The sequence below is a fragment of the Mytilus trossulus genome, chromosome 11 (genome assembly GCF_036588685.1).
Source record: "Mytilus trossulus isolate FHL-02 chromosome 11, PNRI_Mtr1.1.1.hap1, whole genome shotgun sequence".
Lineage (NCBI taxonomy): Eukaryota > Metazoa > Mollusca > Bivalvia > Mytilida > Mytilidae > Mytilus > Mytilus trossulus.
In genome coordinates, this window is record NC_086383.1 from 19,851,752 (window position 1) to 19,876,985 (window position 25,234).

At 32.3% G+C, this 25,234-nt stretch overlaps 2 protein-coding genes across 2 annotated transcripts; both read right to left on the minus strand.

Annotated features, from left to right (window-relative positions):
• Positions 1-11,067: 11,067 nt before the first annotated feature.
• LOC134690824 (uncharacterized) lies at positions 11,068-12,863 on the minus strand. The gene is made up of 2 exons (XM_063550925.1): positions 12,726-12,863; positions 11,068-11,803 (listed from the first exon to the last, which is right to left on the minus strand). Exon 2 carries the CDS (start codon positions 11,797-11,799, stop codon positions 11,185-11,187), a length of 615 nt encoding a protein of 204 aa, XP_063406995.1. The 5' UTR covers positions 11,800-11,803; positions 12,726-12,863; the 3' UTR covers positions 11,068-11,184.
• An 8,006-nt stretch (positions 12,864-20,869) lies between these two features.
• On the minus strand, positions 20,870-24,769 carry LOC134690825 (uncharacterized). Its single transcript, XM_063550926.1, has 2 exons — positions 24,669-24,769; positions 20,870-21,552 (listed from the first exon to the last, which is right to left on the minus strand). Exon 2 carries the CDS (start codon positions 21,546-21,548, stop codon positions 20,982-20,984), a length of 567 nt encoding a protein of 188 aa, XP_063406996.1. The 5' UTR covers positions 21,549-21,552; positions 24,669-24,769; the 3' UTR covers positions 20,870-20,981.
• Positions 24,770-25,234: the final 465 nt, after the last annotated feature.

Sequence of the window (25,234 nt, forward strand, 5' to 3'; positions counted from 1 at the left end):
ATTCCTATTAAGAAATTTCATAAAACAAACAAACCTTGTGTTCCTTGGTGGACAAAGGAATGTACTTCAGCTATAAAAGGTAGAAACAAAGCTAGAAATAGAGCAAGACATACTGGAAATGGCAATGATTTTAAAATTTATAAAGATAAAGAAAGATTTTGTAAAAAAAGTATTAAAAGATACACAGGACAACCATTGGTCAAATTACTGTACTAGTCTCAATTGTAATAATAATATTTCAGATCTATGGCATAATGTAAAAAAGATGTTAGGGAAGATAAGTACTAGGACAAACATTCCTATTCTGAAATATTTTAATAGATTTATTACAGATACGAAAGAAAAAGCAAACGTATTTGCAGAAAATTACTGCAAAGTCAGTAGTACATCAAACACAATAACGACTTCAAAGAATTTAAGACTAAAACAGAAAAAGAAGAGATAAATGATTTTATTGAATATTACAAAATTAATACAGATTGTTTTAATGAAAAATTTACATTGCAAGAATTTAAAGATGCAATAGCTGATACTAATGATAGCTCGCCGGGAAAAGATAGAACAACTTATAGTATGTTTCGACATTTATCTAATAAAACCTTAAGCATATTTTTACTATTTATTAATAAAATTTGGATGTTACAAGAACTTCCAAAGGAATGGAAACATTCAACAATTATTCCTAGTTTTAAACATGGTAAAGATCCCAGTGATCCATTATCATATAGACCTATTGCATTAACTTCTAATTTTAATAAGATTATGGAAAAAATGGTTAACAATAGATTAACATGGTTTCTGGAAAAAAATAATATATTTAACCCGAATCAAAACGGTTATAGAAAAAATAAAAGTACGATACAGCAATGTATACGCCTAGAAAATGCAATACAGAAATCTTTTGCTAAAAAACACATATTAGTTGGAATATTTATTGATTTCCAAAAAGCTTTCGATATGCTATGGAAACATGGTTTATTAAAAAAAAATGAAAAAAATGGGTCTTAAAGGCAACATGCTTGCTTATGTTAATAATTTTCTTTCAGATAGAGTATTGCAGGTTAAGATAAACAACACTTTTTCAGATATTTTTGTTTTAGAAAATGGTACCCCCCAGGGAAGTTGTATAAGTCCAACACTTTTTAATATTATGGTTAATGACATGTCAGACTGTTTAAAAAATTGTGAAATGTCACAATTTGCAGATGATGGGGCAATTTGGAAATCTGGACCATCATTAAAATTTTTACAGAAAAAAATTCAAGAAGACTTGAATAGTATAAGCAAATGGTGCTCAAATTGTTTTTTTTTACTTTCACCTTCAAAAACAGTCACAGTTATTTTTTCTAGGAAATCAAATTGTAATAATATTATATTAAAAATAGGAAATCACATTTTAGAAGTTGTTAAAGAAGTTAAATTTCTTGGAATTATTTTTGATAGATATCTTACTTGGAATAGTCATGTTCAGTATATTAATACAAGATGTACAAAAATTTTAAACTGTATGAAACTTTTAACGGGAACGAAATGGGGAGCAACAAGTTATACTCTAAGAAAAATTTATATTGCTTTAATAAGATCAAAAATTGACTATGGTTGTGAGGTTTACAATACAGCCTCTGCATCTATTAAGAAAATTTTAGATAAGGTACAAACACAATCTTTACGTCTATGTACAGGTTCCATGAAGTCAGCATCATTAAAAGCACTTCAGGTGGAAATGGGAGACCCTCCTTACGAAATCAGAAGAAAAGCGTTAATAACAAAATCATATTTAAATATTTCTACTTTCGAAAACAACCATCCAGCCAAAAAATCAATTCAAGATACTGCTACTTTTGAATTTTATAGTAAAACTGTTAAACGTAAACCATTTACATTAATTGCAAAAGATACTCTAAAAGGAAATAATTTTTCAGAAAATAATGTAGTTATATATAGAGAAAGTCCAATCCCCCCATGGCATTTTACAGTACCTATAGTAAACATGTATTTAAAAGATTACATTTCTAAAAAGGATTTACCACATTTAATTTAAAGTGAAGCCAATATTATGATAGATAGTCAATATAAACACCATTTAAAAGTATTCACTGACGGGTCAAAAGATCCAAATAGCAATGCTGGTTGTGCCTTTGTCATTCCAGAGTTAAAAATCAATAAGAGATTTAAGTTGAACAATCACCTTTCTATTTATATGTGTGAATTGACAGCAATTTATTTATGTATATCATGGTTACAAGACTTTCTACCTTTTAACGTTGTGATTTTTGTAGACTCTCTATCAGCGCTTCAAGCACTGAAAATACCTTTAAACAAGATAAGAAATCAATTCTTACTTGACATTCATTTTTTACTAAGATCATTGTATCATTCAGGTACAAATATAATTTTTGAATGGATACCAAGTCATGTAGGAATACAAGGCAATGAGTTGGCTGATTATCATGCTAAACAGGCATTAAGTTTTCAAAATATTTATATCTTTGTACCGTTGTTCAAAGATGATTTTACAACATTGTGTAAAAATTTAATGAAAAAAATGTGGCAAGAAGAATGGGATAAAGAGAAAGATAGAGCATTGTATCAAATAAGTCCAAAAATTAATTTTGACATAAAAATACCAAAAATGTCCAGATACAAAGAAAGACTGATTTTTAAATTAAGAACTGGTTATATACCATTGAACAAACATCTTTATAAAATAGGCATATCTGACACTAAATTGTGTGAGGAGTGTCGTGTTGAAGAAACAGTAGAACATTTCTTATTACACTGCAAAATATATAACTCAGAACGATCTATTTTATTTGAAAGTTACAAATACAGAACTTTCAATTAAAAAATATCCTAACAGGATATAATTTTTTACCAATTGATACATACGTAAAGAGCACGAATAGAAAGATACTCTAAAAGTGTTACTTTTATAATACTTGTACAGGAAATGGATTTTATCTTTTACATAAAATAATTTGGGTCTACCTATATTAGGAAGAACTCTTTGAGATCTGTCCCCACAAAAAAAAAAAAAAAAAAAAAACAACAAAGAAAATTTGTTAATGGATAAAATGTTTGTTAAACTTATTTTAGATTTTAAAATTAAAATGGTGCATAACAAATGAAAATAATACTGCTGGTCGCACATGTATCTTTCATTATACATTATACTGCAAAGTTGCACACACTATGCCTCATTGGCCACAGGACGCCAATCTCTGGGTCCAAACCGTAGGGTAGTAGTAGTTCCCGTAGTCACGGTGTCAATAGTGGGTTACAGTTCAAAATCAGATTGATTATTCGGTGGTCTCATGGTCAGTGAGGGCAGTCGGGGTCAATACACAGACCACGACAATCCTCACTGAATAAGGGGACCATGACTCAAACTGGTCTCTTTAATTGGTATCTAGGGGATTTAACATATAATTAATTTTTTTTTATTCTTTTATTTATCCCAATGTAGGTGACATAAGTATGCGACAGTCTTTTTTTACCTGGCGCATACATATATTTGGCAATTTTTCATTAAATAATTGACACCGGGCTATCGGGAAGCATTATCTAATCTCTATCTTCAGCGATGGACATTCAGATTCATTTTATACACTCATTTATATTAATTAGCTACTACTACCATACAAATCAAAGCAATCTATGTAATTAGTCATGCAACGAAACAAAAGTTTGAACGACAAAATAAATATTTAAAAAAAAAATCTACAGAATTCTACAAAAGTAAAACCACAATACATTAAAGACTTAGAAAAAAAGAACAAAAAAAACTCACAACTTAAGAACTCACGTGTAGTGAACAAAACACGAAGTTTTTTTTTTATTCTTCAAAAACAGTAACGATAACTGAAATTAGGGCGCAAGTTCCATAGCAGGAAAGTCGCCTCCCAAAACATCAATAATAATAATAATGACAATACACCTACGTCATGTAATTGCAGTAATTCCGAAAACATTTATGGCCCTAGTTCCCTTATTATAACAGGAGATCTTAACGTCGTTTGTGACCGAGAGTTGAAATCATTCCTCAATAACGGAATTAAATATCGTCCCCTGTCAATTAGTAATTGGAATGAGTGTCGTAATATCATCTACGACTCACGCTGTTCATATTGTTCGAAATGGATAAAACAAGAAAAGCTGACAAGAAATCTTTGGACTCTTTTATTAAATCAGTAATTAAATCAGAATTGAACTGGTATATATTTGTTTAGGGGCCAGCTGAAGGACGCCTCCGGGTGCGAGAATTCCTCGATACATTGTAGACCTGTTGGTGACATTCTGCTGTTATTATTGTTTTTTTTAAATGATCGGGTTGTTGTCTTTTAGACACATTCCCCATTTCCATTCTCAATTTTATAAGTTGATATACGTATACAACATTTTAATGAACATTTTACCCTTAAGAACAACCATAAAAACACTGTTTCGTATATTATCAAACACAAACTAAAAGAACTCGCCAAGGATTTTTGTTTTAGTCTGTTTCTGTATTGTTATGAGAAACAATTTTTGACTATAATCAGCAAAGACCCATCGAAACAATTAAGAAATGACTGTAATATTTTTTCTGTCTATGAAGAAATAACATAAAAAATGTGGTGCACATTGAATAACGCGCGTAGCGGTTTATTTAACAGTGTGCACCACAATTTTTTTTATGTTATTTCGAATACAGAAAAAATATTACAGTCATTTCAATTCCTTTTAAAACCGTAGATAACCATGAAAAAACGTTGATGACGTCACGGTCACATGACTAAATTATGTCTATGGACTCCTGACAAAATAACGTCAGCCAATCAGAAAAACGCGTTACATCCAAAATTGAATTATCATCGGATAGAAAAATGTAACAATACTTTTAGATATTTGAATGATGTATTGGCTACCAATCAATAATGACGACTTCATTATGTAAATACTAAAGATATTTATCCAGTTGAACTAACTTTCAATAAAAAAATTAATACGCACAATGAACACTGCCCTTTCCTCGATCTTGATATATATATCATAAACAGCAATCTCAATACCAAAAGTAAGGATAAATGAGATGATGTTCACTTTCCTATCGTTAATTATCCATTTTTAGATGTTGACGTTCCATTGTCACAATCTGATGGTGTTTATATATCTCTACTTCTAAGATTCCTTTAAATAGTGTAAGTACATGTAACAACGTACTAGATTTTACGAGAGAAATTTGTATTTAACTAAAAAATTATTACACCAGGGTTTTCGATATCACTAACTATTTTCCTAAAACATTTCCTAAATCGTATCATCGGTGCAAGGACGTCATTAATCTATATAATTTAACATGTAGACACCTTATACGTTCAGGTATTTCACATCCAATATTTTACAAAGCACAAAAATGTCTGCATTTACCTCAAAAGCTAACAAAAAAGGCAACAGTAGTATACCGCTATTCAAAACCTTTAAAAAAACTCATTAACAAGGGATATAGTTACGATACTGTTGTCATGACATAAATGATTGCATATTTTGGCATTAATATTGATTTAATTATAAGGTCTTTGCATCGAAAATAAACACGTTTATTCTAAAACCAGTTGTTGGTATGATACGGGTTATGTTCCTCTCATATATTGTATAATGGTATAATACTAAACTACTAACGGGAGGGATTGTACTTGATATTCATATGATGAAGACCTAATCTTTCAATCAGTTTAATTAAGGTCACGAGCTGGCATGTCAGTAACTGCTAATAGTCGTTTGTTAATTTATGTATCATTGTCATTTTGTTTAGTTTCATTTGATACATTTTCTGACATCGAACTCGGACATCTTTTGAACTGAGTTTTACTGTGCGTATTGTTGTGTTTTTGTTTTTCTACATTGGCTAGAAGTATAGAGGTAGAGTTGATATCTAACAAAGCCTGTTTAACGCCGACGCATGTTTGCGCCTATAGCAAGTCTCTGGCCTTTGTTAGTATTGTACAAGTTTTATGATTTTTAATTTTACTTTCTTGTGTATATTTCGGAGTTTAGAATGTCATCCATTATCTATGAACGTGTGTACATTTTCGGTAAGAGGCCAGCTGAAGCACACCTCCTGGTGCCTGAGTTTCTCGCCGCATTGAAAACCCATGGCATTCGGATGTTGTCTGCTCTTTGATTGGGTTATTGTCTTGTTGGCACATTCCCCATTGCTATTCTCAATTTTATTCTCTACCTTAATTCAATTGCAAGGCAGGTATTTTAAGTGTTGACTTAAGAGTTCAAAAGATGCATAGGGTTTTATTCATTCTTCTATACTAGAATATCTTATATATATATATATTACATATCCTATCCTAAGTTTGAACTGAGGTGTCCTTTCGTGCACTTTACGCCCAAAAGTTTCCCATATATGCTCAATATGGTTCAAATTGGGGCTTCGATCATGCCAAGGAAGATAAACTGAATTACATTGGAACAATGGATCTTCCTCCACGATGCTAATTTCCAACTTTGGCGAGCTCTACATTATATTGGATACGGACAAGTTTGTGTCTGTTCGTAGGCAAAGGTCCCCGAAATTGTCTTATCGCACGATAACCAGTAGCGATGAGCCGATCTGGAACAGTTCTTGTTGAAAGGCTCCTGTATGGTAATCTCTTTTTAGGATTGTGTTTTTGCAATGGATTTCCTACTGACCATCCTTTATTAAGTTTGATTTCCCCTCGCAGATGTAGGGGGTCTTCTTGATCTCGGAAAGTCTTTAACATCGATTGTTGCCTGATTGTTATTCTCAAGACGACTTATAGTGGAATTGTGTTGACCAACAATACGTGCAATTGCCACAGCGTCATACCTGCTTCTTTCATGCTGATAATCTGCCTTCTTGCTGCAGTTATGAGTTGTGGATGACCAATTATACGGTGTCAATCACATAACTTTATAAACTTGGTTATTTAAAGTGTTGAAAACAATGAGGATAAAACATCTGTTTTATTGTTTACGAGTACAGTAACTGCATGTGCAGATAATAATGTATCGAGTCGATATTTCTTGATTAAACTCGGGTGATATTTGAAAAATCTTTTTAACTAGTTTTATTTCAACAAATCATATCACAAAAAAGATAAACAGTGTTTTTTTAATTTGAATTTCAATTTGGTGTTTCAATATTTTTTTCCATGTGTATAATTGATACCATTGGTTTTCCTGTTTGATTGGTTTATCGCTAGTATTTTTTGGTTCCTTTATAGCTTGCTGTTTGGTGTAAGCGAGTGCTCCGTGTTGGAGGCCGTACTTTGACCTATAATGGTTCACTTTTATCAATTGTGACTTGTATGGATAGTTTTCTCATTGGCATTCATATCACATCTTTTATATCTATTTGTAAGTTCTACTATATAAAACGTAATTGTAACGACAAAAATTGTCGTTTCATAAACTAAAGGATTTTAGATAATTTCATGGTTCGAACTCCAAAATGAAAACTTCATTGTTTATATCTATTTTAATTTCGACCATATACCACCAATTCGTTTGATGATATTGAGCTTTGTTTTTTACCCGTATTTTGGGGATTATTTTCCAAGAACCGTCTCCTCCTAAATTTGAGTGCTAATGTTTTTCGAAAAGTAGGCTGATAATTGGAAGACCTTCGGGTATATACTTACATTAGTAAAACGCCGAGTGCCACATGCTGAACCTTCTGCTGTGTACTTACAAAGGTCACATGACGAGTGCCACATGATGAATCTTCAGTTATGTACTTACTTGAGAAAACGACGAGTGCCACATGATGAACCTTCTGTTATGTTCTTACATTAGTAAAACGACGAGTGCCACATGATGAACCTTCTGTTATGTTCTTACATTAGTAAAACGACGAGTGCCACATGATGAACCTTCTGTTATGTTCTTACATTAGTAAAACGACGAGTGCCACATGATGAACCTTCTGTTATGTTCTTACATTAGTAAAACGACTAGTGCCACATGATGAACCTTCAGTTATGTTCTTACATTAGTAAAACGACGAGTGCCACATGATGAACCTTCAAGTATGTTCTTACATTAGTAAAACGACTAGTGCCACATGATGAACCTTCAAGTATGTTCTTACATTAGTAAAACGACGAGTGCCACATGATGAACCTTCTGTTATGTTCTTACATTAGTAAAACGACGAGTGCCACATGATGAACCTTCTGTTATGTTCTTACATTAGTAAAACGACTAGTGCCACATGATGAACCTTCAAGTATGTTCTCGAATGAGTAACACAACGAGAGCCACATGCTAAACCTTAAGTCATGTTCTTACATGAGAAACACGACGAGTGTCACATGCGGAACCTTCAGTTATATACTTTCATGAGAAACACGACGAGTTCCACATGCTGAACATTTAGGTATGTATTTACATGAGTCACACGACGCCAAATGCTGAGCAGTATCTACTGACCTCATCCAAACATGTATGATCACCCATTGGTTTTTCGTAAGGTTTGTGATACTCTGTCATTAATGTCATTAATGTCATATGTTGTATTTTTTATATTGTTGTGTGTCATTTGATACTTTTTTGTGTTTTGTTTTGCCATGGAACTTAATTATCAGCTTGTTTATCTCATTGTCGTGCTAGTTATTAAGTTAAATTTGTCAATATTTTAACCATTTGACCGCGTGTTTTTTTTAATATGATTGTATATCCAGAAAAGCGCTTCTGCACAGGGTTGATACCTCTGCTTGCATGTGGACTATCACGCTCCGCGTATATCATTAGATAAGTAGTCAGTTCTTAATTTTGGCATGATTTACAAATTTAGAAATTGTTGTCAATTTATTAACAAAAATGAAATTATTAAGAAATTAAGGTTTCAACTCCCTCAGACAAAGTTGACATCAAACATGTAAAATAAATTTAGCTATTTGTTTTACTCTCTCTTTAGGTATAATGCTCCTTCGGTATTTTTGCGTCTTTCGCTTTTAAATATTCGGCTGTGGGCATTTCTGATGAAGGTAAGCGCTTAGGACGCATACAACCAATAACTTCTTGTTTTAATTTGTATATGTTGTTTGGGTTGTACAAAGAACGTCTGAAAACGTCGTCAAACTGCATTTTCTGACATCATATCCGTCATTTTGATGCCATTCCGTTATCTATTTGAATTTTGAAAATCCCCCTAAAAATGTTTTTATAACATGAATAAAAAAATACAAGTTTGTAATTCATCTTCTGTTTGTTGATAAAGGTTTCCTAGTTATTGTCTCACGAGGGATATAATTGTCCCTTTTGCAGTCATATATTTCCATAGAAGAGGGACGAAAGATACCAGAGGGACAGTCAAACTCATAATTCAAAAATAAACCGACAACGCCTAGCTAAAAATGAAAGAAGACAAACAGACAAACCAATATAACACATAGCGTGGTCGAAAGATGATTAACTCTCTGACCATACTAGGGACATTCGTGTACCTCGTAAGACAATGACAAAATATATTTATGCCCCATTTATGGGATTATGATTTCTGGTCTGTGCGTCCGTTCGTCCGTTAGTTCGTCTGTTCTGCTTCGGGTTAAGAGTTTTGGTCGAGGTAGTTTTTGATGAAGTTGAAGTCCAATCAACTTGAAACTTAGTACACATGTTGCTTATGATATGATCTTTCCTATTTTAATGGCAATTTACAGATTTTGCCACATTTTCACGGTCCAAGGAAAATAGAAAATGATAGAGCGGGTGGGGCATCCTTGTACTATGGAGTATGGACACATTCTTGTTTTCAAAATAAACTACAGAATACTAACTAACTCGAGTACTAATTGATTTTGTTGATAACTCAAATGTAAACGTATAACTTTAAAGCGTCATAATGTTATATGTAACGTTGTAAGCTGTAGTTTGAAGACGTTTTCTGAAGTTCTTTGCTTAAGGTAAATGTAAATACCGCGTAAATTCATTCTAAAAATATCGCGATAAAAACTATGCTTTTGCAAGATATCGCATATTTGTAAACATTTAAGATGAATTAGTCAAATAAAATAGAGAATGAAATCAGGAAATGTGGCAAAGACACAACTACCCAACCAAAGAGCCGAAAACAACTCAATTGCAACAATGGCATGGGCATTCAGCGTAGTGAAACAATCCCGTACAGCAGGCGCAGTAGGACCTTAACAATTATGTATACTTGTTCAGAAAAATGGACGCTATATTAAACTCAGAAACATTCAAATATACCAAAACTTAAAAAACACAACATATTTACAAAGGGTAGATGTTTTAACTAGGGACAGGTACAAACATGTCGTGGGTTCAAACATTTTTTGTGAGATGTCAACCGTCCCTCGTATACCTCTACTCAGTGTGTAATAAACAAACACACAGCAAAATATAATGTTATTTTTTTTAGAATTTACTATGTATTTCAAAATAAGGGTTTTAAAACCCATCGAAAGTGAGGAATATATTCTTCAATGAATAACATCCATGCTAAAACCTGTCCAGACGCGGATCCCGTCATTTTGAAATGTGGCGCCGCGGGGTTCCAACTCCTGAAACACTAAGAAATGTTCACATAATTAAAAAAAAACGAAAGGGGAAAGTTTCCAACCCCTGGAACACCCCCACCCTTTACCCAACGTATATGTCAATAATAGCCAGCTTGGAAAACTATTTGAAATTAACTGGTTGTTAATTATGACGGCAATATGTGACATCATATGTACACTAATGCAGTGGGAAATCCACCTTCCATATGACGTAACGGACCTGAATTCAAGGGCGACAATTGCGATTTTCACATAGACGGCGACAGTATCGCACCAATGTTGTTAATGGTGATGTTAATATGTGACATCGTATGAATACTTAAATGCAATTGACAATAATAAAGTATGATCTAAATGAAGGCAACATTAGTATACCGCTGTTCGATAGTCAGAATTCGATTACGCTAAAACAAATCAGTGTAACAAACTAAAACCGAGGGAAACATTGATTATAGAGGAAAACAACAGAATAACAAGCAAGCACGAACATAAAAATACTAAAATACTACAAACTGGAATAAAAAAAGACATAATGAATGCAAATATTTATGAATTAAAAAGCTTTTCTAAACATTACAAACTATTCATTGCAAGGTTGTTGTCCTTTCTGAGTTATTGTCTATGTGGGTTTTTTGATTAATGGTGGCTTCTACTTTCTCTTGATCAGATTTCCGAAGTATCTTTTGTTCAACACAGAACGGAAAATGTTAAGTTTTCTGAGCTTATTTAAACGTGTTGACCTCTCTTCTTTACTCTCGAGTTCTTCTACTGCACTTTCTAGATCTTTTTCTTCAACCTTGCAACATTCTTGGCAATCACATTCTTCTTCGGTTTCCTCTAAATCATCACAAACATTATCGCATATCGCCATACATTTACCTTGGAGACACGGCCCGATATCAGCATCTTCAACCTCCTTAGCAAGGCACCCACTTTCCAGTAGATTTTTACCTACAGCGATCGTGAACATTATGTGGTCTTCGATTCTTTTGCATTGATCATCTTCTCCTTCTTCACAAAGGCGTTTACCCGCATCTAGCATGCACTCTCCGATCTCTTCATCTGGTTTTTCTAGACAATTTCCAAGTATTTTGTCAGCTTCTTCAGCACCTTTTTCGCCGAATTCCTCTTTTGCCATTTCGATACCAGCGTGTTTTAAAATGAACTTTTCCCTGTCTCCAAGATATTTGGATTTCTCAGTACGCTTGAAACTGTATCCATTCACAACCACAATACAGACCAATGCTAAAACTGTATACTTCATTTCGCTAAAGAAAAAAATAATCTTATGAATTTTTTGCAACATTTTAAAATCAAATAGATATAAGAATATGTGGTATGAGTGTCAATCTGACAACTCTCCACCCAAGTCACATTTTGTAAAAGTGAACCATTATAGGTCAAAGTACAATCTTTAACACGGAGCCTTGTATGTGGGTTACAGTTGAAAGATGAAAGTCAAAACTCAACGAGAAATAAATAATTTCATACACTCAAAAGAATCTTCAGTTTTTTAAGTTTGCTTTAAGCATGTTAAGATAAAAAAAAAAATTTTAAAAAAAATTATAACATGTATAAACCTCGTTAAATCAACTAACTTAACTGTCCAATTTTGTGTTATCTTTCAAAGTAATTGCGTGACAAATTTTATTTTCAAATCAATTCGGAAATCGGTTTTGCAAACTAACATTAAAATTTAGAAGATCCACAGTCTATTTCATGTATATTTATTTATAAATTATTGTTGGTCATCTCAACGAGATTGATTTTCTCGCTTGAGCCGGTACGCCGAAAGCGAGAAAAACAATCGAGTTGAGAACACGTTGTCAATTTTATGTCAATTTCATTAGCAACGCAACGTGTCTCCTTAGTTTCTATCGATAATTTCCCATCTCAAGCGAGTAGTATGAAATGACAAATTATCACAAAAAATGATCAAAGGAAAAATGCACAAAAGACCGATAAACATGATATATACAATACTTTCTACTACGTACTTTAATTTAACCCAACTAATTTTAGTAGACACTATTCTATCTAATATATATCACAGTGATTTCTTTACAATTAAAGTGTTGTTTTTTATAATAAATGCGGTATCAAAATAAAGTCAAATTGAAATTGAAATAACCAACATGAATAAAAATAAAACATCTAATATGAATTAAAAAAAAATGTACACGAATTTACCTTTGCAATGTCTTTTCCTTGATTAAATTATTCTGTGTAAGCTTTTGGTAATACTGTCGATGGGCTGTGTGCAGGCTTATATATCATGCAGGCACTTACTAATTTGCATAATTTGTCTGTATCTACCCGATTTTGTGGCATGAAATAGGACGTTAAAACGATTGACATAAACAAGAATCTATTACTAGATTTATTTCACTTGACTGGGCGGAGTTTAAGACCAGTCCATTTATAGACAGGAGTTTTGTGATAAACTCATCGATGAAGTGTCCAGTTATTCGCCCCAAATCATACAATCAGTTCCTTTGTATAAAAGTTTAGCGACACTGATAGGTGAAAAGAATTCAATATTAATTATAACGGCAATCATCCTTATCACACACATCTTCAAATAAATTGTCCTTATGTAAATTAAAAAATAAGCTCCACCCGATCAATTAAAATAACATTGGTATTTTTAAACACTAGTACAAATGATTAAATAGAAATGTAATTGTATATGCAGTACTCTAAAATTTGCATTTCTAAATAAAGAATGATTGCAAAAAATGATCGATTTTATTAGGGTTAAGAAAGAGGTGTGTTGTGAAGTTATAAAGAAAGTATGAGATTTTAGAGTGATACTAAATAATACATGAGTTCTATTAGAATTGTAATTATTGTTCACAAGATGTTCATTCATATCATTTACCAAAAGGCTGAAAAAAACGAATCACTAGGATACATAAAAAAAATCAATTACCTTTTTTTCCTTTCAGGAGGAAGAGTTTCAGCTTAAATCATCCACAGTTTTGTTATGGGGATGTTTAAGTACCCTGCCACGTCCACGATGGTTTTTTACTTTGTATCGATCTGACGAGTCAATCCCTTTTCAAATGATTTTTAAAAGAAGATGTGTATGATTGCCAATTAGACAACTGTTGACAAGAAACTAATTGACATCAAACTGTGGTGTCCAAATGGGCCCGGATCCCAGAAAAATATTTAAGTTGAGAATAGTTCGTTCATTCCCAATATCTTTGAATTTAGTCAGATCTGGTTCGAAACTTTGCCGTAGGGACCTGACGAGGAGTACCAAATGTGTAGTTGGTATGAAAAAAAAACCCGTTAAGGTGCAACTTTGAACACATGCAGTGTAATTACTCGTATGATGCCATCATACAGGTTATTACTTGACGTATAAATATAATTGTACAAGTAATAACCTGTACAAATTTTGTGGAGAAAAAGATAATAGCTTGTACAACTCACTATCTTTCGTATTTTCTGAAATTTAGTTTGTGTTTGTTTTTCTGTTCTTATTTTCAAGTGTTTATCAGTATTATTTTTGAAATGTTAGAAGTTTACAGATGAACGAAGGACGCAAAATAATGATAAGCTAACGTGACACCTTGTTGCAAATTTAGCTAAACAGCTAGATGCCACGTCTAGTACAAAGTGAAATGGTCGTTAAAAACAAAAATAAATTGGTACCCTTCATTCATTTATCTTCAAACATACATCATGACAAAAAATTGCATACATAATATCATACATTGGAAATATAAGTCAAGCCTAATGAATTGAAAAACCTATTTGTTTGCACAAGACAAGGAAGCATGGCATCTTGAATTACACAATAAGTTATTTTTTTTGCATTTACATTTGCCTGTTTTACAGCCACCCCGACAGCTGCAATACACATGACCTTGGTCACCACTTAAAGAAAGCAATTGTACTGCTTTTCTGACGTTAACCTCTGTGTTCTCTGGTTTGTCCAATATGGTCATTTCCTTTCTCTGAATCTTTTCAATTTGATTACGACTCATGAAACCAATCATGATTCCAACTTTTGTACCAATTTTATATCCATTTTCTGCAATATCAAGCACAACACCTTTGATGTTTTTGTAGTCCATCGGCCGACGGTTTACTCTTTGTACTGGTATTATGACATTGTCTCCAATTTCTTAGTCTTGTAATCTTTTTTTGAAAGAAGACAACATCTCACGGGCCTGTATCTGTTGGCCGTACAGGGCTCGTTTTCTCGCACTTATTATTTTGAAATTTGTGTCTGTGTCAACATCAGTTTCAGTGCTCGTACTAGTTAAAACATTCATTTCAGTGTTTTTGTCCAGATTAATTTCGGTTTCAGTGTTGTGTTCAGATTTGTTTCAGTTTCAGTCTTTGTGTCTATCGGTTTCCATTATAGTTTTTATCTCCAGATCAGTTTTTATTTCAATTTTTGTGTCAAGATCAGTTTCTGTCTCAATGTTGTTCTGACATTGTCGTGACTAGTAGCTGTTGTCAATGCAATTACATCTTCTTCAATTTCAATAGTGTTAAGTAATTCTTTTGGAAAGGCTGATGATGACAAGCCAACTGTAGGGTCACTTCCGAATAAAGCTTTATACAGCGACTGATCAATTGTTCTATGGTGTGACCTGCGGATTTTTTTTTTAAAACATGGAATTATTTTGAAAATAATCAGGGAATGCCAATAGTTCAATATCAAACATAAACAACAACCACTACAACATCAACTTGAATCATTAATGTTAGTTAGTTTAAACATATTTTCTGCTTAAGTCAGTTTGGTATGAAGTTGCCCTCACATCATTACATATCTATTTGACGACTATTTTTTAGACCCTGTTTGAGTCAGTGACTTTGAATTTATTATTTATTTAAGATAAAGTTCATTTATAGAAAAATATAGAGAAATCCTATATAAATGATTTAGACCCGCGAACCCCCTTAAGTTATTTTGATATGTACTACTTGTAATTACCGACCAGTGATATTGTGTATGGAGTTGCAATACATTCAGAACATCTCAGATAATTTCAAGCCACTGTCAACGAAATTATTGTCTAGCAACATTGTACATGTATTAATAAGCAAAGATGCTGTCCATCTTTTTATTATTATTTACATTAGCCGTAAATTCTCTTCCATTAGCACTTTGTAGTATGTTGAGATCCAAAAATCAGAAAAATATCAGTAAGCCACTTCAGCTGCTCTTTTTGTCTTTAAAGGGCGCAGTACACTCAATTTGGTTAAGTGGTCCTGGTAGTGCATGATCCACTTGTATTCTCCATCTGGACATGATTGATAGTCAACAAGGTCTACTTGACAACTGGAATTAAAGTCTGTAGAAGTGATAGGACGAACAACTAATATTGTGGTTTCAGTACGACTTTTCTTCAAATTCAATGTTCACACATCTGAATGAAAATTCTGTTAATTTCTCTGCTGATATTGGCAAACTGTTTTTCTTTACTCCTTATATGTCTTGTGGATGCCCCATGGTCAACTCCAGAATGTGCAGTTCTAAACGGATAAAGTTCGTCTACTGTACAATAGTAAAAAAAAATCGTCACCTTTGCAAATGAGTTTTTCAATGCCTGCTACACTCAGAACATCATATTGCCTTAAGAAATATCTTTGAAAAGCAGTCTTTTTGGAAATTAATTTTGCTTCCTTTATAATCCCAATAGTTTCTCTATTCACGTGTAAATATTGAATTATTAGAAGATTTATTGTCATCACACAGTTTAATTATATTCCATCATGAAATTTCTTTTCTATACTATTTTCCATCTTAACACTTTAGTTTTGACTTCTTAAATGAACAGTTTTGTTCATATATTATATATAGTAAATGTAATCACATATTGAGAGTTTATACCTTTAGGAAAAGTAATAAATTATATGTTAAAAGGGAAACAATTTGTTGTAAACCACAAGAAGCCAAGGTAAAATAATGATTTGTACAAGTTATTATTCTTTTCCTCCACAAAAATTTGTACAGGTTATTGCTTGTACAATTATATTTATACAAGTGATAACCTGTATGATGGCATCATACAAGTAATTACTTGTATGAAAATTTTTGTACAAGTAATAACCTGTACAAAATAATAACATGTACACGGAATATACAAGGGTCATGTGCGCACTACGTTTGTGTGCAGCTTTTGATAACATTTGCGCGCATTCATTTTACAGGTAATCTCAGGTTAAAATATAAATAAAAATTAAATTAAATTAAAAAATAAATGACTATATTTTTGGTATTTTCATAACGGATATGACTATCAATTATTAATTTTTAAAAAAAATTTGTTAGTTCAAATTATATATTATTCATATTGAATTCTAAAACCAAGTATAAACTCCGTTATAGTCTAAGGTCAAGTTACAATAAATTGTGCATACACCTTTGACCTGTTAAGTTAGATGGGGTGTCTAAATTATAATCCATAGATTTTTTTAATAATTTGCCAAAATGAAGTTTATATTATGCTTTTTAAAAAAAAAGTAATATAAAGAATGGGTCACCGGGCTATTTTTCATGCTACACGGTGGTCAAAATTGTCAAATTTTGTATAGATTATGCATGGAAAGCCCAATTGTTACATAATAAAATAGAGAAATTCCTAACACAGGCAAAGTTGGAAAAAAAATGTTCAAACTATTTTTTTCTGTTTTTTGTAAAATACAATCATAAATATGACAAAACATGTCATTTTCTATGTAGAAGTGGAATTTCTTACACATGAATTACCTACTTCTCCAAAAATTTGCACATTCTAATAAAGATCTAGACCTTGTTTTCTGGTATATCCAAATCCAAGATGGAGGAAGACACCCTATCTACCTTGAATTGTAACTGAAAATCGAAAAAAATATGCAGCTTTAATTTTTTTTTTTCTATTATCACATCTGAACTTCGTCAATATACAGGATTGATACTTAATATTCAATCATAAGTCACATCGTTTCTGGTTGTAGTATTTTAATATAAAGCATGACTTTATAAGATGACAATAAGGATACTAAAAAAACAGACTCAGAAGAAGGCGTAGGTTCAGTTTCCAATTTGTTAGCCGGAATGTACGGGGCGCCAAATGGGACTCTTGTTGTTTTGTACAAAATTTAATTCTGTCATAACAAAATCATTTTTGTCTTACAAAACCATGTGATGCAGGCTTGTTTTATGAGAAGTTCAATTTTGTGATGCGTAATTCATTTTTGTAGACAAAATTCATTTTTGTAGACAAAATTCATTTTTATAGACAAAATTCATTTTTGTAGACAAAATTCATTTTTGTAGACAAAATCCATTTTTGTAGACAAAATCCATTTTTGTCAATTTTGTCTCACAAAAGTCAACTTTGTCTCGCAAAAGTCAACTTTGTCTACAAAATTCAATTTTTGGACGACAAAATTCGTTCTTGTGACGACACAATTCAATTTTGTCAATTGTGTCTCACAACAGTCAATTTTGTCTCACAAAAGTCAATGTAAATCAATTTTGTCTCACAAAAGTGAATTATGTCTCACAAAAGTCAATTTTGTCTCACAAAAGTCAATTTTGTTTCACAAAAGTAATTTTTGTATACAAATTAGTTCACAGAATCCAAACTAAACTAATTTGCATACAAAATTGACTTTTGTCGCCCAATTTTCAAATTAGGTAACAAAAGTCAAGACGGTGTAACACAAATGAATGTTGTCAAGACAGCAGTGACTTTTGTCCACTAAAAGATAAGTTGACAAAATTTTAAATTTGAAGTATGCTACAAGTTTTGTTAAACTGAGCTCATTTTTGACCGTACAAAATTGAATTTCGAGTCCCATTCGGCACCCCGTAGAATGACGAAAAAACGGCGAATCAAAAAATTCAATTTATATAGGGCAATGACATTGATTACAAATTACACCATTTCAGGCCCTTTTATTTTCCAAATAATTAATATTACCAGTAATTTAAAAGTTCAAGGTTGACGGGTTCAAACAGAGTGATTGAAAGCAGAGAAACCCGTGCATCTCACAATCAGCCTTAAATTATCAGATGACAATTCCAATATTAAAAATAAGGCTTATACATAATTAGATACTTTAATTCAGTCACTGAAACGCGTTGTCGAGGGTGTGTTCTATCAAACAGTGTCCTCCGAAATAAAGTGGCTGCTAGCGTCATTGGTATATAAAACGGATCGTCACCTTTTGAGCATCACGATCAAACGTGATAATGTCGGTGTCACATGAGGTGTTATTCCATTTTAGTAAGATTTTGAGATTTTGTTAACGTTTGAGTATGGTTTTTTTTATGTGTTTTGCCATTTGATTTGGGACTTACCGATTTGAAATTTCTCTGAGTTCAGTATTTTTGTGATTTTACGGGAAAACAAAAATTATTTATTGTCATGCGTCTTCTGTTGAATATGAAAAAAAAAACGATTTTCCTGCTACACGATCAATTGTTTGGGATATCCTGAACATCCTGTGGAAATAATTTTTTTATATTAAGAAAAAAAAAAAAAATTTTAATTTGAGGTGAATTATGTAAACTTAGCTCACTGACATGGACATAAAGCTGATTATTTAAATACAGTACATAACTGCCATATTGGGGACTTTTATAGCTGACTATGCGGTATGGACTTTGCTCATTGTTGATCGCCGTACGGTGACCTATAGTTGTTAATGTCTGTGTCATTTTGGTCTCTTGTGGACTGTTGTCTCATTTGCAATCATACCATATCTTCTTTTATATAAGAATGGGGCCGACATTTAGCCTTGCAACCTGTCACCAACGATAGATCCAGAGAGTTGTATAGTTTTAACCATGCTTATCTAGAGAGTTTTGCACTCTCTCTTCATTTTGGACTCTCTTTCTAAGAGACATTTGATTTGATGTTTCTTAAGGTAGATCACAAGTATATATTTTTTGGGACAGAATTTTTATATAATTTGCCAAAATGAAGATTTTACTATGCTCTTTTCAAAAATTTAAGAAAAAGTATGGGTCACCGTGCTATTTTTGAAGCTATGAGACGTTGAAAATTGCCAATTTGGTTAGTTTGTACATGAAAACACACATAAGTGTTCTATGAGATATAATTTTGAAATAAATTGTGAGAAGAAAGGTTTCATAACATGCTTTAAGAAAATATAAAGGAAAACATGGTGTCACCGAAGTTGTTTACTTGCTACAAGAAAAAAAAATCCCTATTAGCCCAGTATAAATTTTGTACTAAAAGAGTTATCTCCCCTTAAATGGCTCATTTGAAAAAAAAATGATTTTAAAACCAAAAAAAAAATATATTTGTTAAAATATTTTGTATAATACGAATAATTAACAAGTTTTCTTTAAATAGAAAAAACAGTCTAACCATTGAATTGCAAATCTGTCTCCAAATTTGCAGATTTAGGCAAATAACTAGACCGATTTTGTACTGTGATTGTACAATCCAAGATGGCGGTATACCATGAATCTACCTTTATCCACATAAACTAGGAGTCTGTTTTGCTGTGGTTCATATGTGTTTATCGTTTCTCGACGGGTGCCACATGTGGAGCAGGATCTGCTTACCCTTCCGGAACACCTGAGATCACCCTTTGTTTTTGGTGGGGTTCGTGTTGTTTATTCTTTAGTTTTCTATGTTGTGTCATGTGCACTATTATTTTTCTGTTTGTCTTTTTCATTTTTAGCCATGGCGTTGTCAATTTGTTTAAGATTTATGAGTTTGACTGTCCCTTTATTATCTGTCGTCACTCTTTTATACAGATTAGACCGTTGCTCTTTCTGTTTGAATTGTTTACACATGTCATGTGTGGACCCTTTATAGCTTGCTATTAGGTGTGAGTAAAGGTTCAGTGTTGAAGGCTGTTCTTTGACCTAAATTGTTAACTTTGTTAACATTGTGACGTAGATGGAGAGTTGTCTCATTAGCAGTCATACCACAACTTTGTGTCTATATAGGCGTCATATTAACACTTTCCGTACAGCCAACCGGATGCTCTTCTTTATCATGGGTTAATTGTGTTTAGGAGGGGAGGTCATGGAGATATACATGACAAAACTCAAGAAATCAGTACCTGTATTTTTTTTGTAAATATGTCTGTTTTTGTTGCTTACACAGTTTTGTTATTATTGCGGTACTATAAACAACTGTCATTCAAGATAGCTTTACAACCAGGTTTAACCCATCATTTTAATTGAAAAATGTCTGTTCCAAGTCAGAAATATAACAATTGCTTTCGATTTGTTCTTTAAGTTGATATTTGTTTGTTCAATTCAATGGATATAGTTTGTCACAGTTTGTGCACGAAGATTGAGGATTGTACAATTCAAAATTTAAAAAAAAGACAGAATGAATGCAAATATTTATCAATTCAAAAGTTATTTAAACATTTAAAAAAATCATATTGTTAGGTTCTGTCTATTTGGTTGTTTTGTCTGTCGATTATCAATAAAAACGGCTCTTATTTTCTCTTGGAAAGATTTCTGAATTTTCTACTTTTAAACATGGAACGGATACGGTTAAGTCTGGCACTTCTGTCATCCTCTTTCAAAAGACCTCCTATTGCACTACATCCTTCATCGCAATCGCAATTCTCCTCATCACACATATCTTCACAGATCGGTACGCACTCGTCGTGGGCACATTTAGGTGGATTTTCTGCATTCAGACATCCTGAGTCATATACAAATCCACCTATGACAATCATTTCTTCCACCAAACCTTCAATTTGTTTGCATGTCTCTTTATCATTATTATCAGCTATGCATTCTTCAATACTTTCTTTTGCATTTTCACTCATGCAATCTTCTACTTCCTCTAATTTAGGGTTTTTCAGACAATTTTCAAGTGCATGGCCAGCTTTTTCTGCCCCCTCTTCGCCAAATTCCCATCTTGCCATTCCAACTCCAAGTTTTTGCAGGAGCATCCTTTCGTTCTCGTTAAGATCATCATCAGAACGTTTTTTGAAGCTGAATCCATTCACACTTAGAATGCAGATCACAGCCAGTGATAACAGTATATACTTCATCTTTCTGAAGAAAAATAATTATTAACTCAAGATGAAACTTTATTTTTGAAGGGATTTCTGAACCATTTTCAATCAAATATGATTGTTAATACATATATGTAAGGTTTATGTACAACAAATACCTCTTTTGACATTGCCGAATCGCCTGTCGTCAAATCAGTTCAAAAAGCCAGGATCTCTTTAATCTAATTAAAAATCTTGCATTCACGAACAAAAGTCCACCAGGTTATGAATTCAACGGTCTATTAAGTTATGGTCTACATGACCGTTTTCTGACAATTACGTAACCACAGACTGTCAAACAGGGAATTTGACTTCTGTACCCTTATTTTTGACATTTTTACCTATTATGTTTGGTTGTTTTTGTTATGCATCGTTGTCAATATAATGATATTTGATGTGGCTGTCATACAATTAAGAGGTTTAGCTAGCTATAAAACCAGGTTCAATCTACCATCTAAATAAGAAAAATCCTGCACTAAGTCAGGAACATGACAGTTTTTATCCATTCGTTTGATGTGTTTAAGCTTTTAATTTTGCCAATTGATAATGGACAATTGTAATTTTCCTCGGAGTTTTTTTTGTGATTTAGGGTCAAGGATCAGTAAATGACCAGTCCATAGATTTTTTTAAAATTTACAAATCAATTAGATATTGAAAATAAACATCATGAAAATGTAAAAAAAAGTATATGTCACCAACTTGGTTTTCGAGAAAAGGCCATTTAACAAATAGTCCGATAGGTACTAAATTACATTGAATATATAGAGAAAATCAATATTTTTCTTCAACAATTTTCGGTTTATTGAATAAATCACGTGAACCACTCCATAGATTGTTTTAGAAATGAATATGTTATTCCTCTTTGTCTTACAAATTAGATGATGTTAAAAAAAATTATGGTCAGGAACATGAGAGTTTTATCCGTTCGTTTGAAGTGTTTAAAGTCATAAGAAACCTCAAATCAAAAAAAAATAATGCATATGTTTTTTATAACTCAATGGATAGTTTTCATTATAAAACTTATGTACATATACTTTTTTCTGAAGAAAATTCTTTAATTCATTCATATTTAGAAGAAGTTTACTTTATTTTAAATGCTTGCTCCCAGCAACCAATTCCCCCGACATATTTTCCGTATGCAAAGTGACCTCAGTGTGACCCATCTCGTAAAAATCCAGTGATCACAATACGCATGGATGTCCTTAAAATAAACTATTATCTGAATTCACATGTTAAACACGTGCTCTCTTTCCATGCTTTTTTGTTTATTTTTTGTCGATTGTTGACAAATAGGTGACCATCGTTAACTTCGGCTTCAAAACACGAACTTTAATTACCTACCATATTTTCACAACAACACTGACCGATTGAAAAAAAAATTGACGATTATACGAAATTTACACGAAAAAAATGATAAATTCGTGCACATAAGACTAAGTTTATGATATTTGTATGCATTGGTTCAAGAATTGGAAGAACATAATTTTTCACCGGTCACTCGTTTCTTATGACTGTAAGATTTTGATTTTGCCATTTGATACTAACTTGCTACCATATGTTGAATTTAACAATACTAGTAGTTAAGCGGAGTTCGGAGGTGGGTGGTTTTCGGTTGGTTTTAAAGCAAATTTGTTAGACCGTACAAGAAATATAGTTCTAGGTTATAAAACTTCGGTTTGATGTTTCCTTTAATATCAAAAATGTTTGTTTAAATCTGAGGAAAATGCTTAAAAACTGGAATGTATAGTACGCAATTGGCATCATATTTTCGGAAGATTTTGGCCGATATTCAAGCCATATGAGTGATAATAAAAAAAATAACCGTAAAAATGACACCTTCCAGGCTTTTTTTTTATGCGAAAAAAACATGAAAAACACCTTAGAATTTTGAATCTTGCTGTAATATATGAATTTATTGATTTCTCAGAGCAATTATACAACGGTAACGCTTTCAATTTTCAAACTAAAAAGGCCGAAAGAAGTTGACAATGCTCATATGTATATGTATGGACGACTATAAAACATGTTCAATTCACTTCTATATACGAAAACAAATCTAGTGAGAAACTTAAGAATTTATAAAAAAAGAAGATGTGGTATGATTGCCAATGAGTCAACTATCCACAAAAGACCAAAATGACACAGACATTAACAACTATAGGTCACCGTACGGCCTTCAAAAATTAGCAAAGCCCATACCGCATAGTAAGCCATAAAAGGCCCTGATAAGACAATGTAAAACAATTCAAACGAGAAAACTAACGGTTGCATATTTGTGATAGGGGTGTTATCTTATTACAATGGCTGTCTTGATGGTAAGGCAATATGGTCACTATGCAAATTAAATCACAAAAGTACTCAAAATTGTGTCATGTGTCCCCTCCCCCTAATGTTCGGTTTCTAACATATCTACATTTCATCACTTCATAGGTTTCTATATTTAAAAAAAAATCGTAGACTAACTTTTAAAAAACAATCATTGTTTGCTTAATGAGTGTGATCTTTCTATGTTACATCGTTGGTCATGGTCACTTTTCTTGATGTCACGATATAGCAAACCAATAAGAGCATTTGACGTCCTTATCGAAATTTGTCCAAATATGTACTGCGATCAATTATTTTCTACATTGCTTACTCAGTATGGATGTGTTAATCGGCCAAGAATTATAGAAATTTATTTGTGTTTTGTATACAATACTTTTTATTAGGTATTTTTATCGTCCACCTAAGATAATTTAGTAAACACACAACTCTATTATCACACATCTTTGTCAATATAATCGAATGTATACGACTGTCATACAAGTGAGAGGTTTAGCTAGCTATAAAATCCGGTTTAATGCACCATTTTCTACATTCAAAAATGTCTGAACCAGTTTAGGAATATGACAGTTGTTTTCCATTCGTTTGATGTGTTTCAGCTTTTGATTTTGCCATTTGATGACGTTTGCATTTTTGTGATTCTACGTTCCAACATGATTGTTTTTATAGAATAAGGTTTTGTGTGTTAACAAATTTCTTTTCATTGATAACTGCATCGCTTATTTAACTTATTCCCGACTATAATGAAATAAACGTTTCAAAAATTTATATTAAGAAACAATTACTAGATCTTACCTTGTGATTTTTTTGTTCAGTTTAAAGACGTCTGTGATAGAAACTTTGATAACACTGTAAATGGACTATGTGCAAGCTTTTATACCAAGTAAGAAGAAATAATGCACTGATTTGCATAATCTATATAATGGAATCTCAAATATTTCATGTCACGCGATAGGACTTTTAAATGATTGGCATATGCAGGTAATAATTACATAAAGAAGTATTTGGACATGCAGTATGAATACTCTCCAATTGGCTACAATGAATAATGTTTTAAGTAATTATAATCGAAAACAATTATTAGGTAAAAGGCAGGTGTTTTGAAGATAATATTAGTGGTTCCACATTTTAATTAGATGTGTTCAATGCAAGAGTGGTAAAGACTTATAACTAAGTTTTATTCGAGTTCTAACGATAATTTTCTTCGACTGATTTATTCATTTCCTGTACACATTAGCTGAGAGAAAATAATCAATTTAATTAAAAATACAACACATTTTGTATCGAGAGTGTAAGCACCATCTCATATACAAATTCTCATCTATGTTAATACGAATCATCGTAATTTGTTCCTACACAGG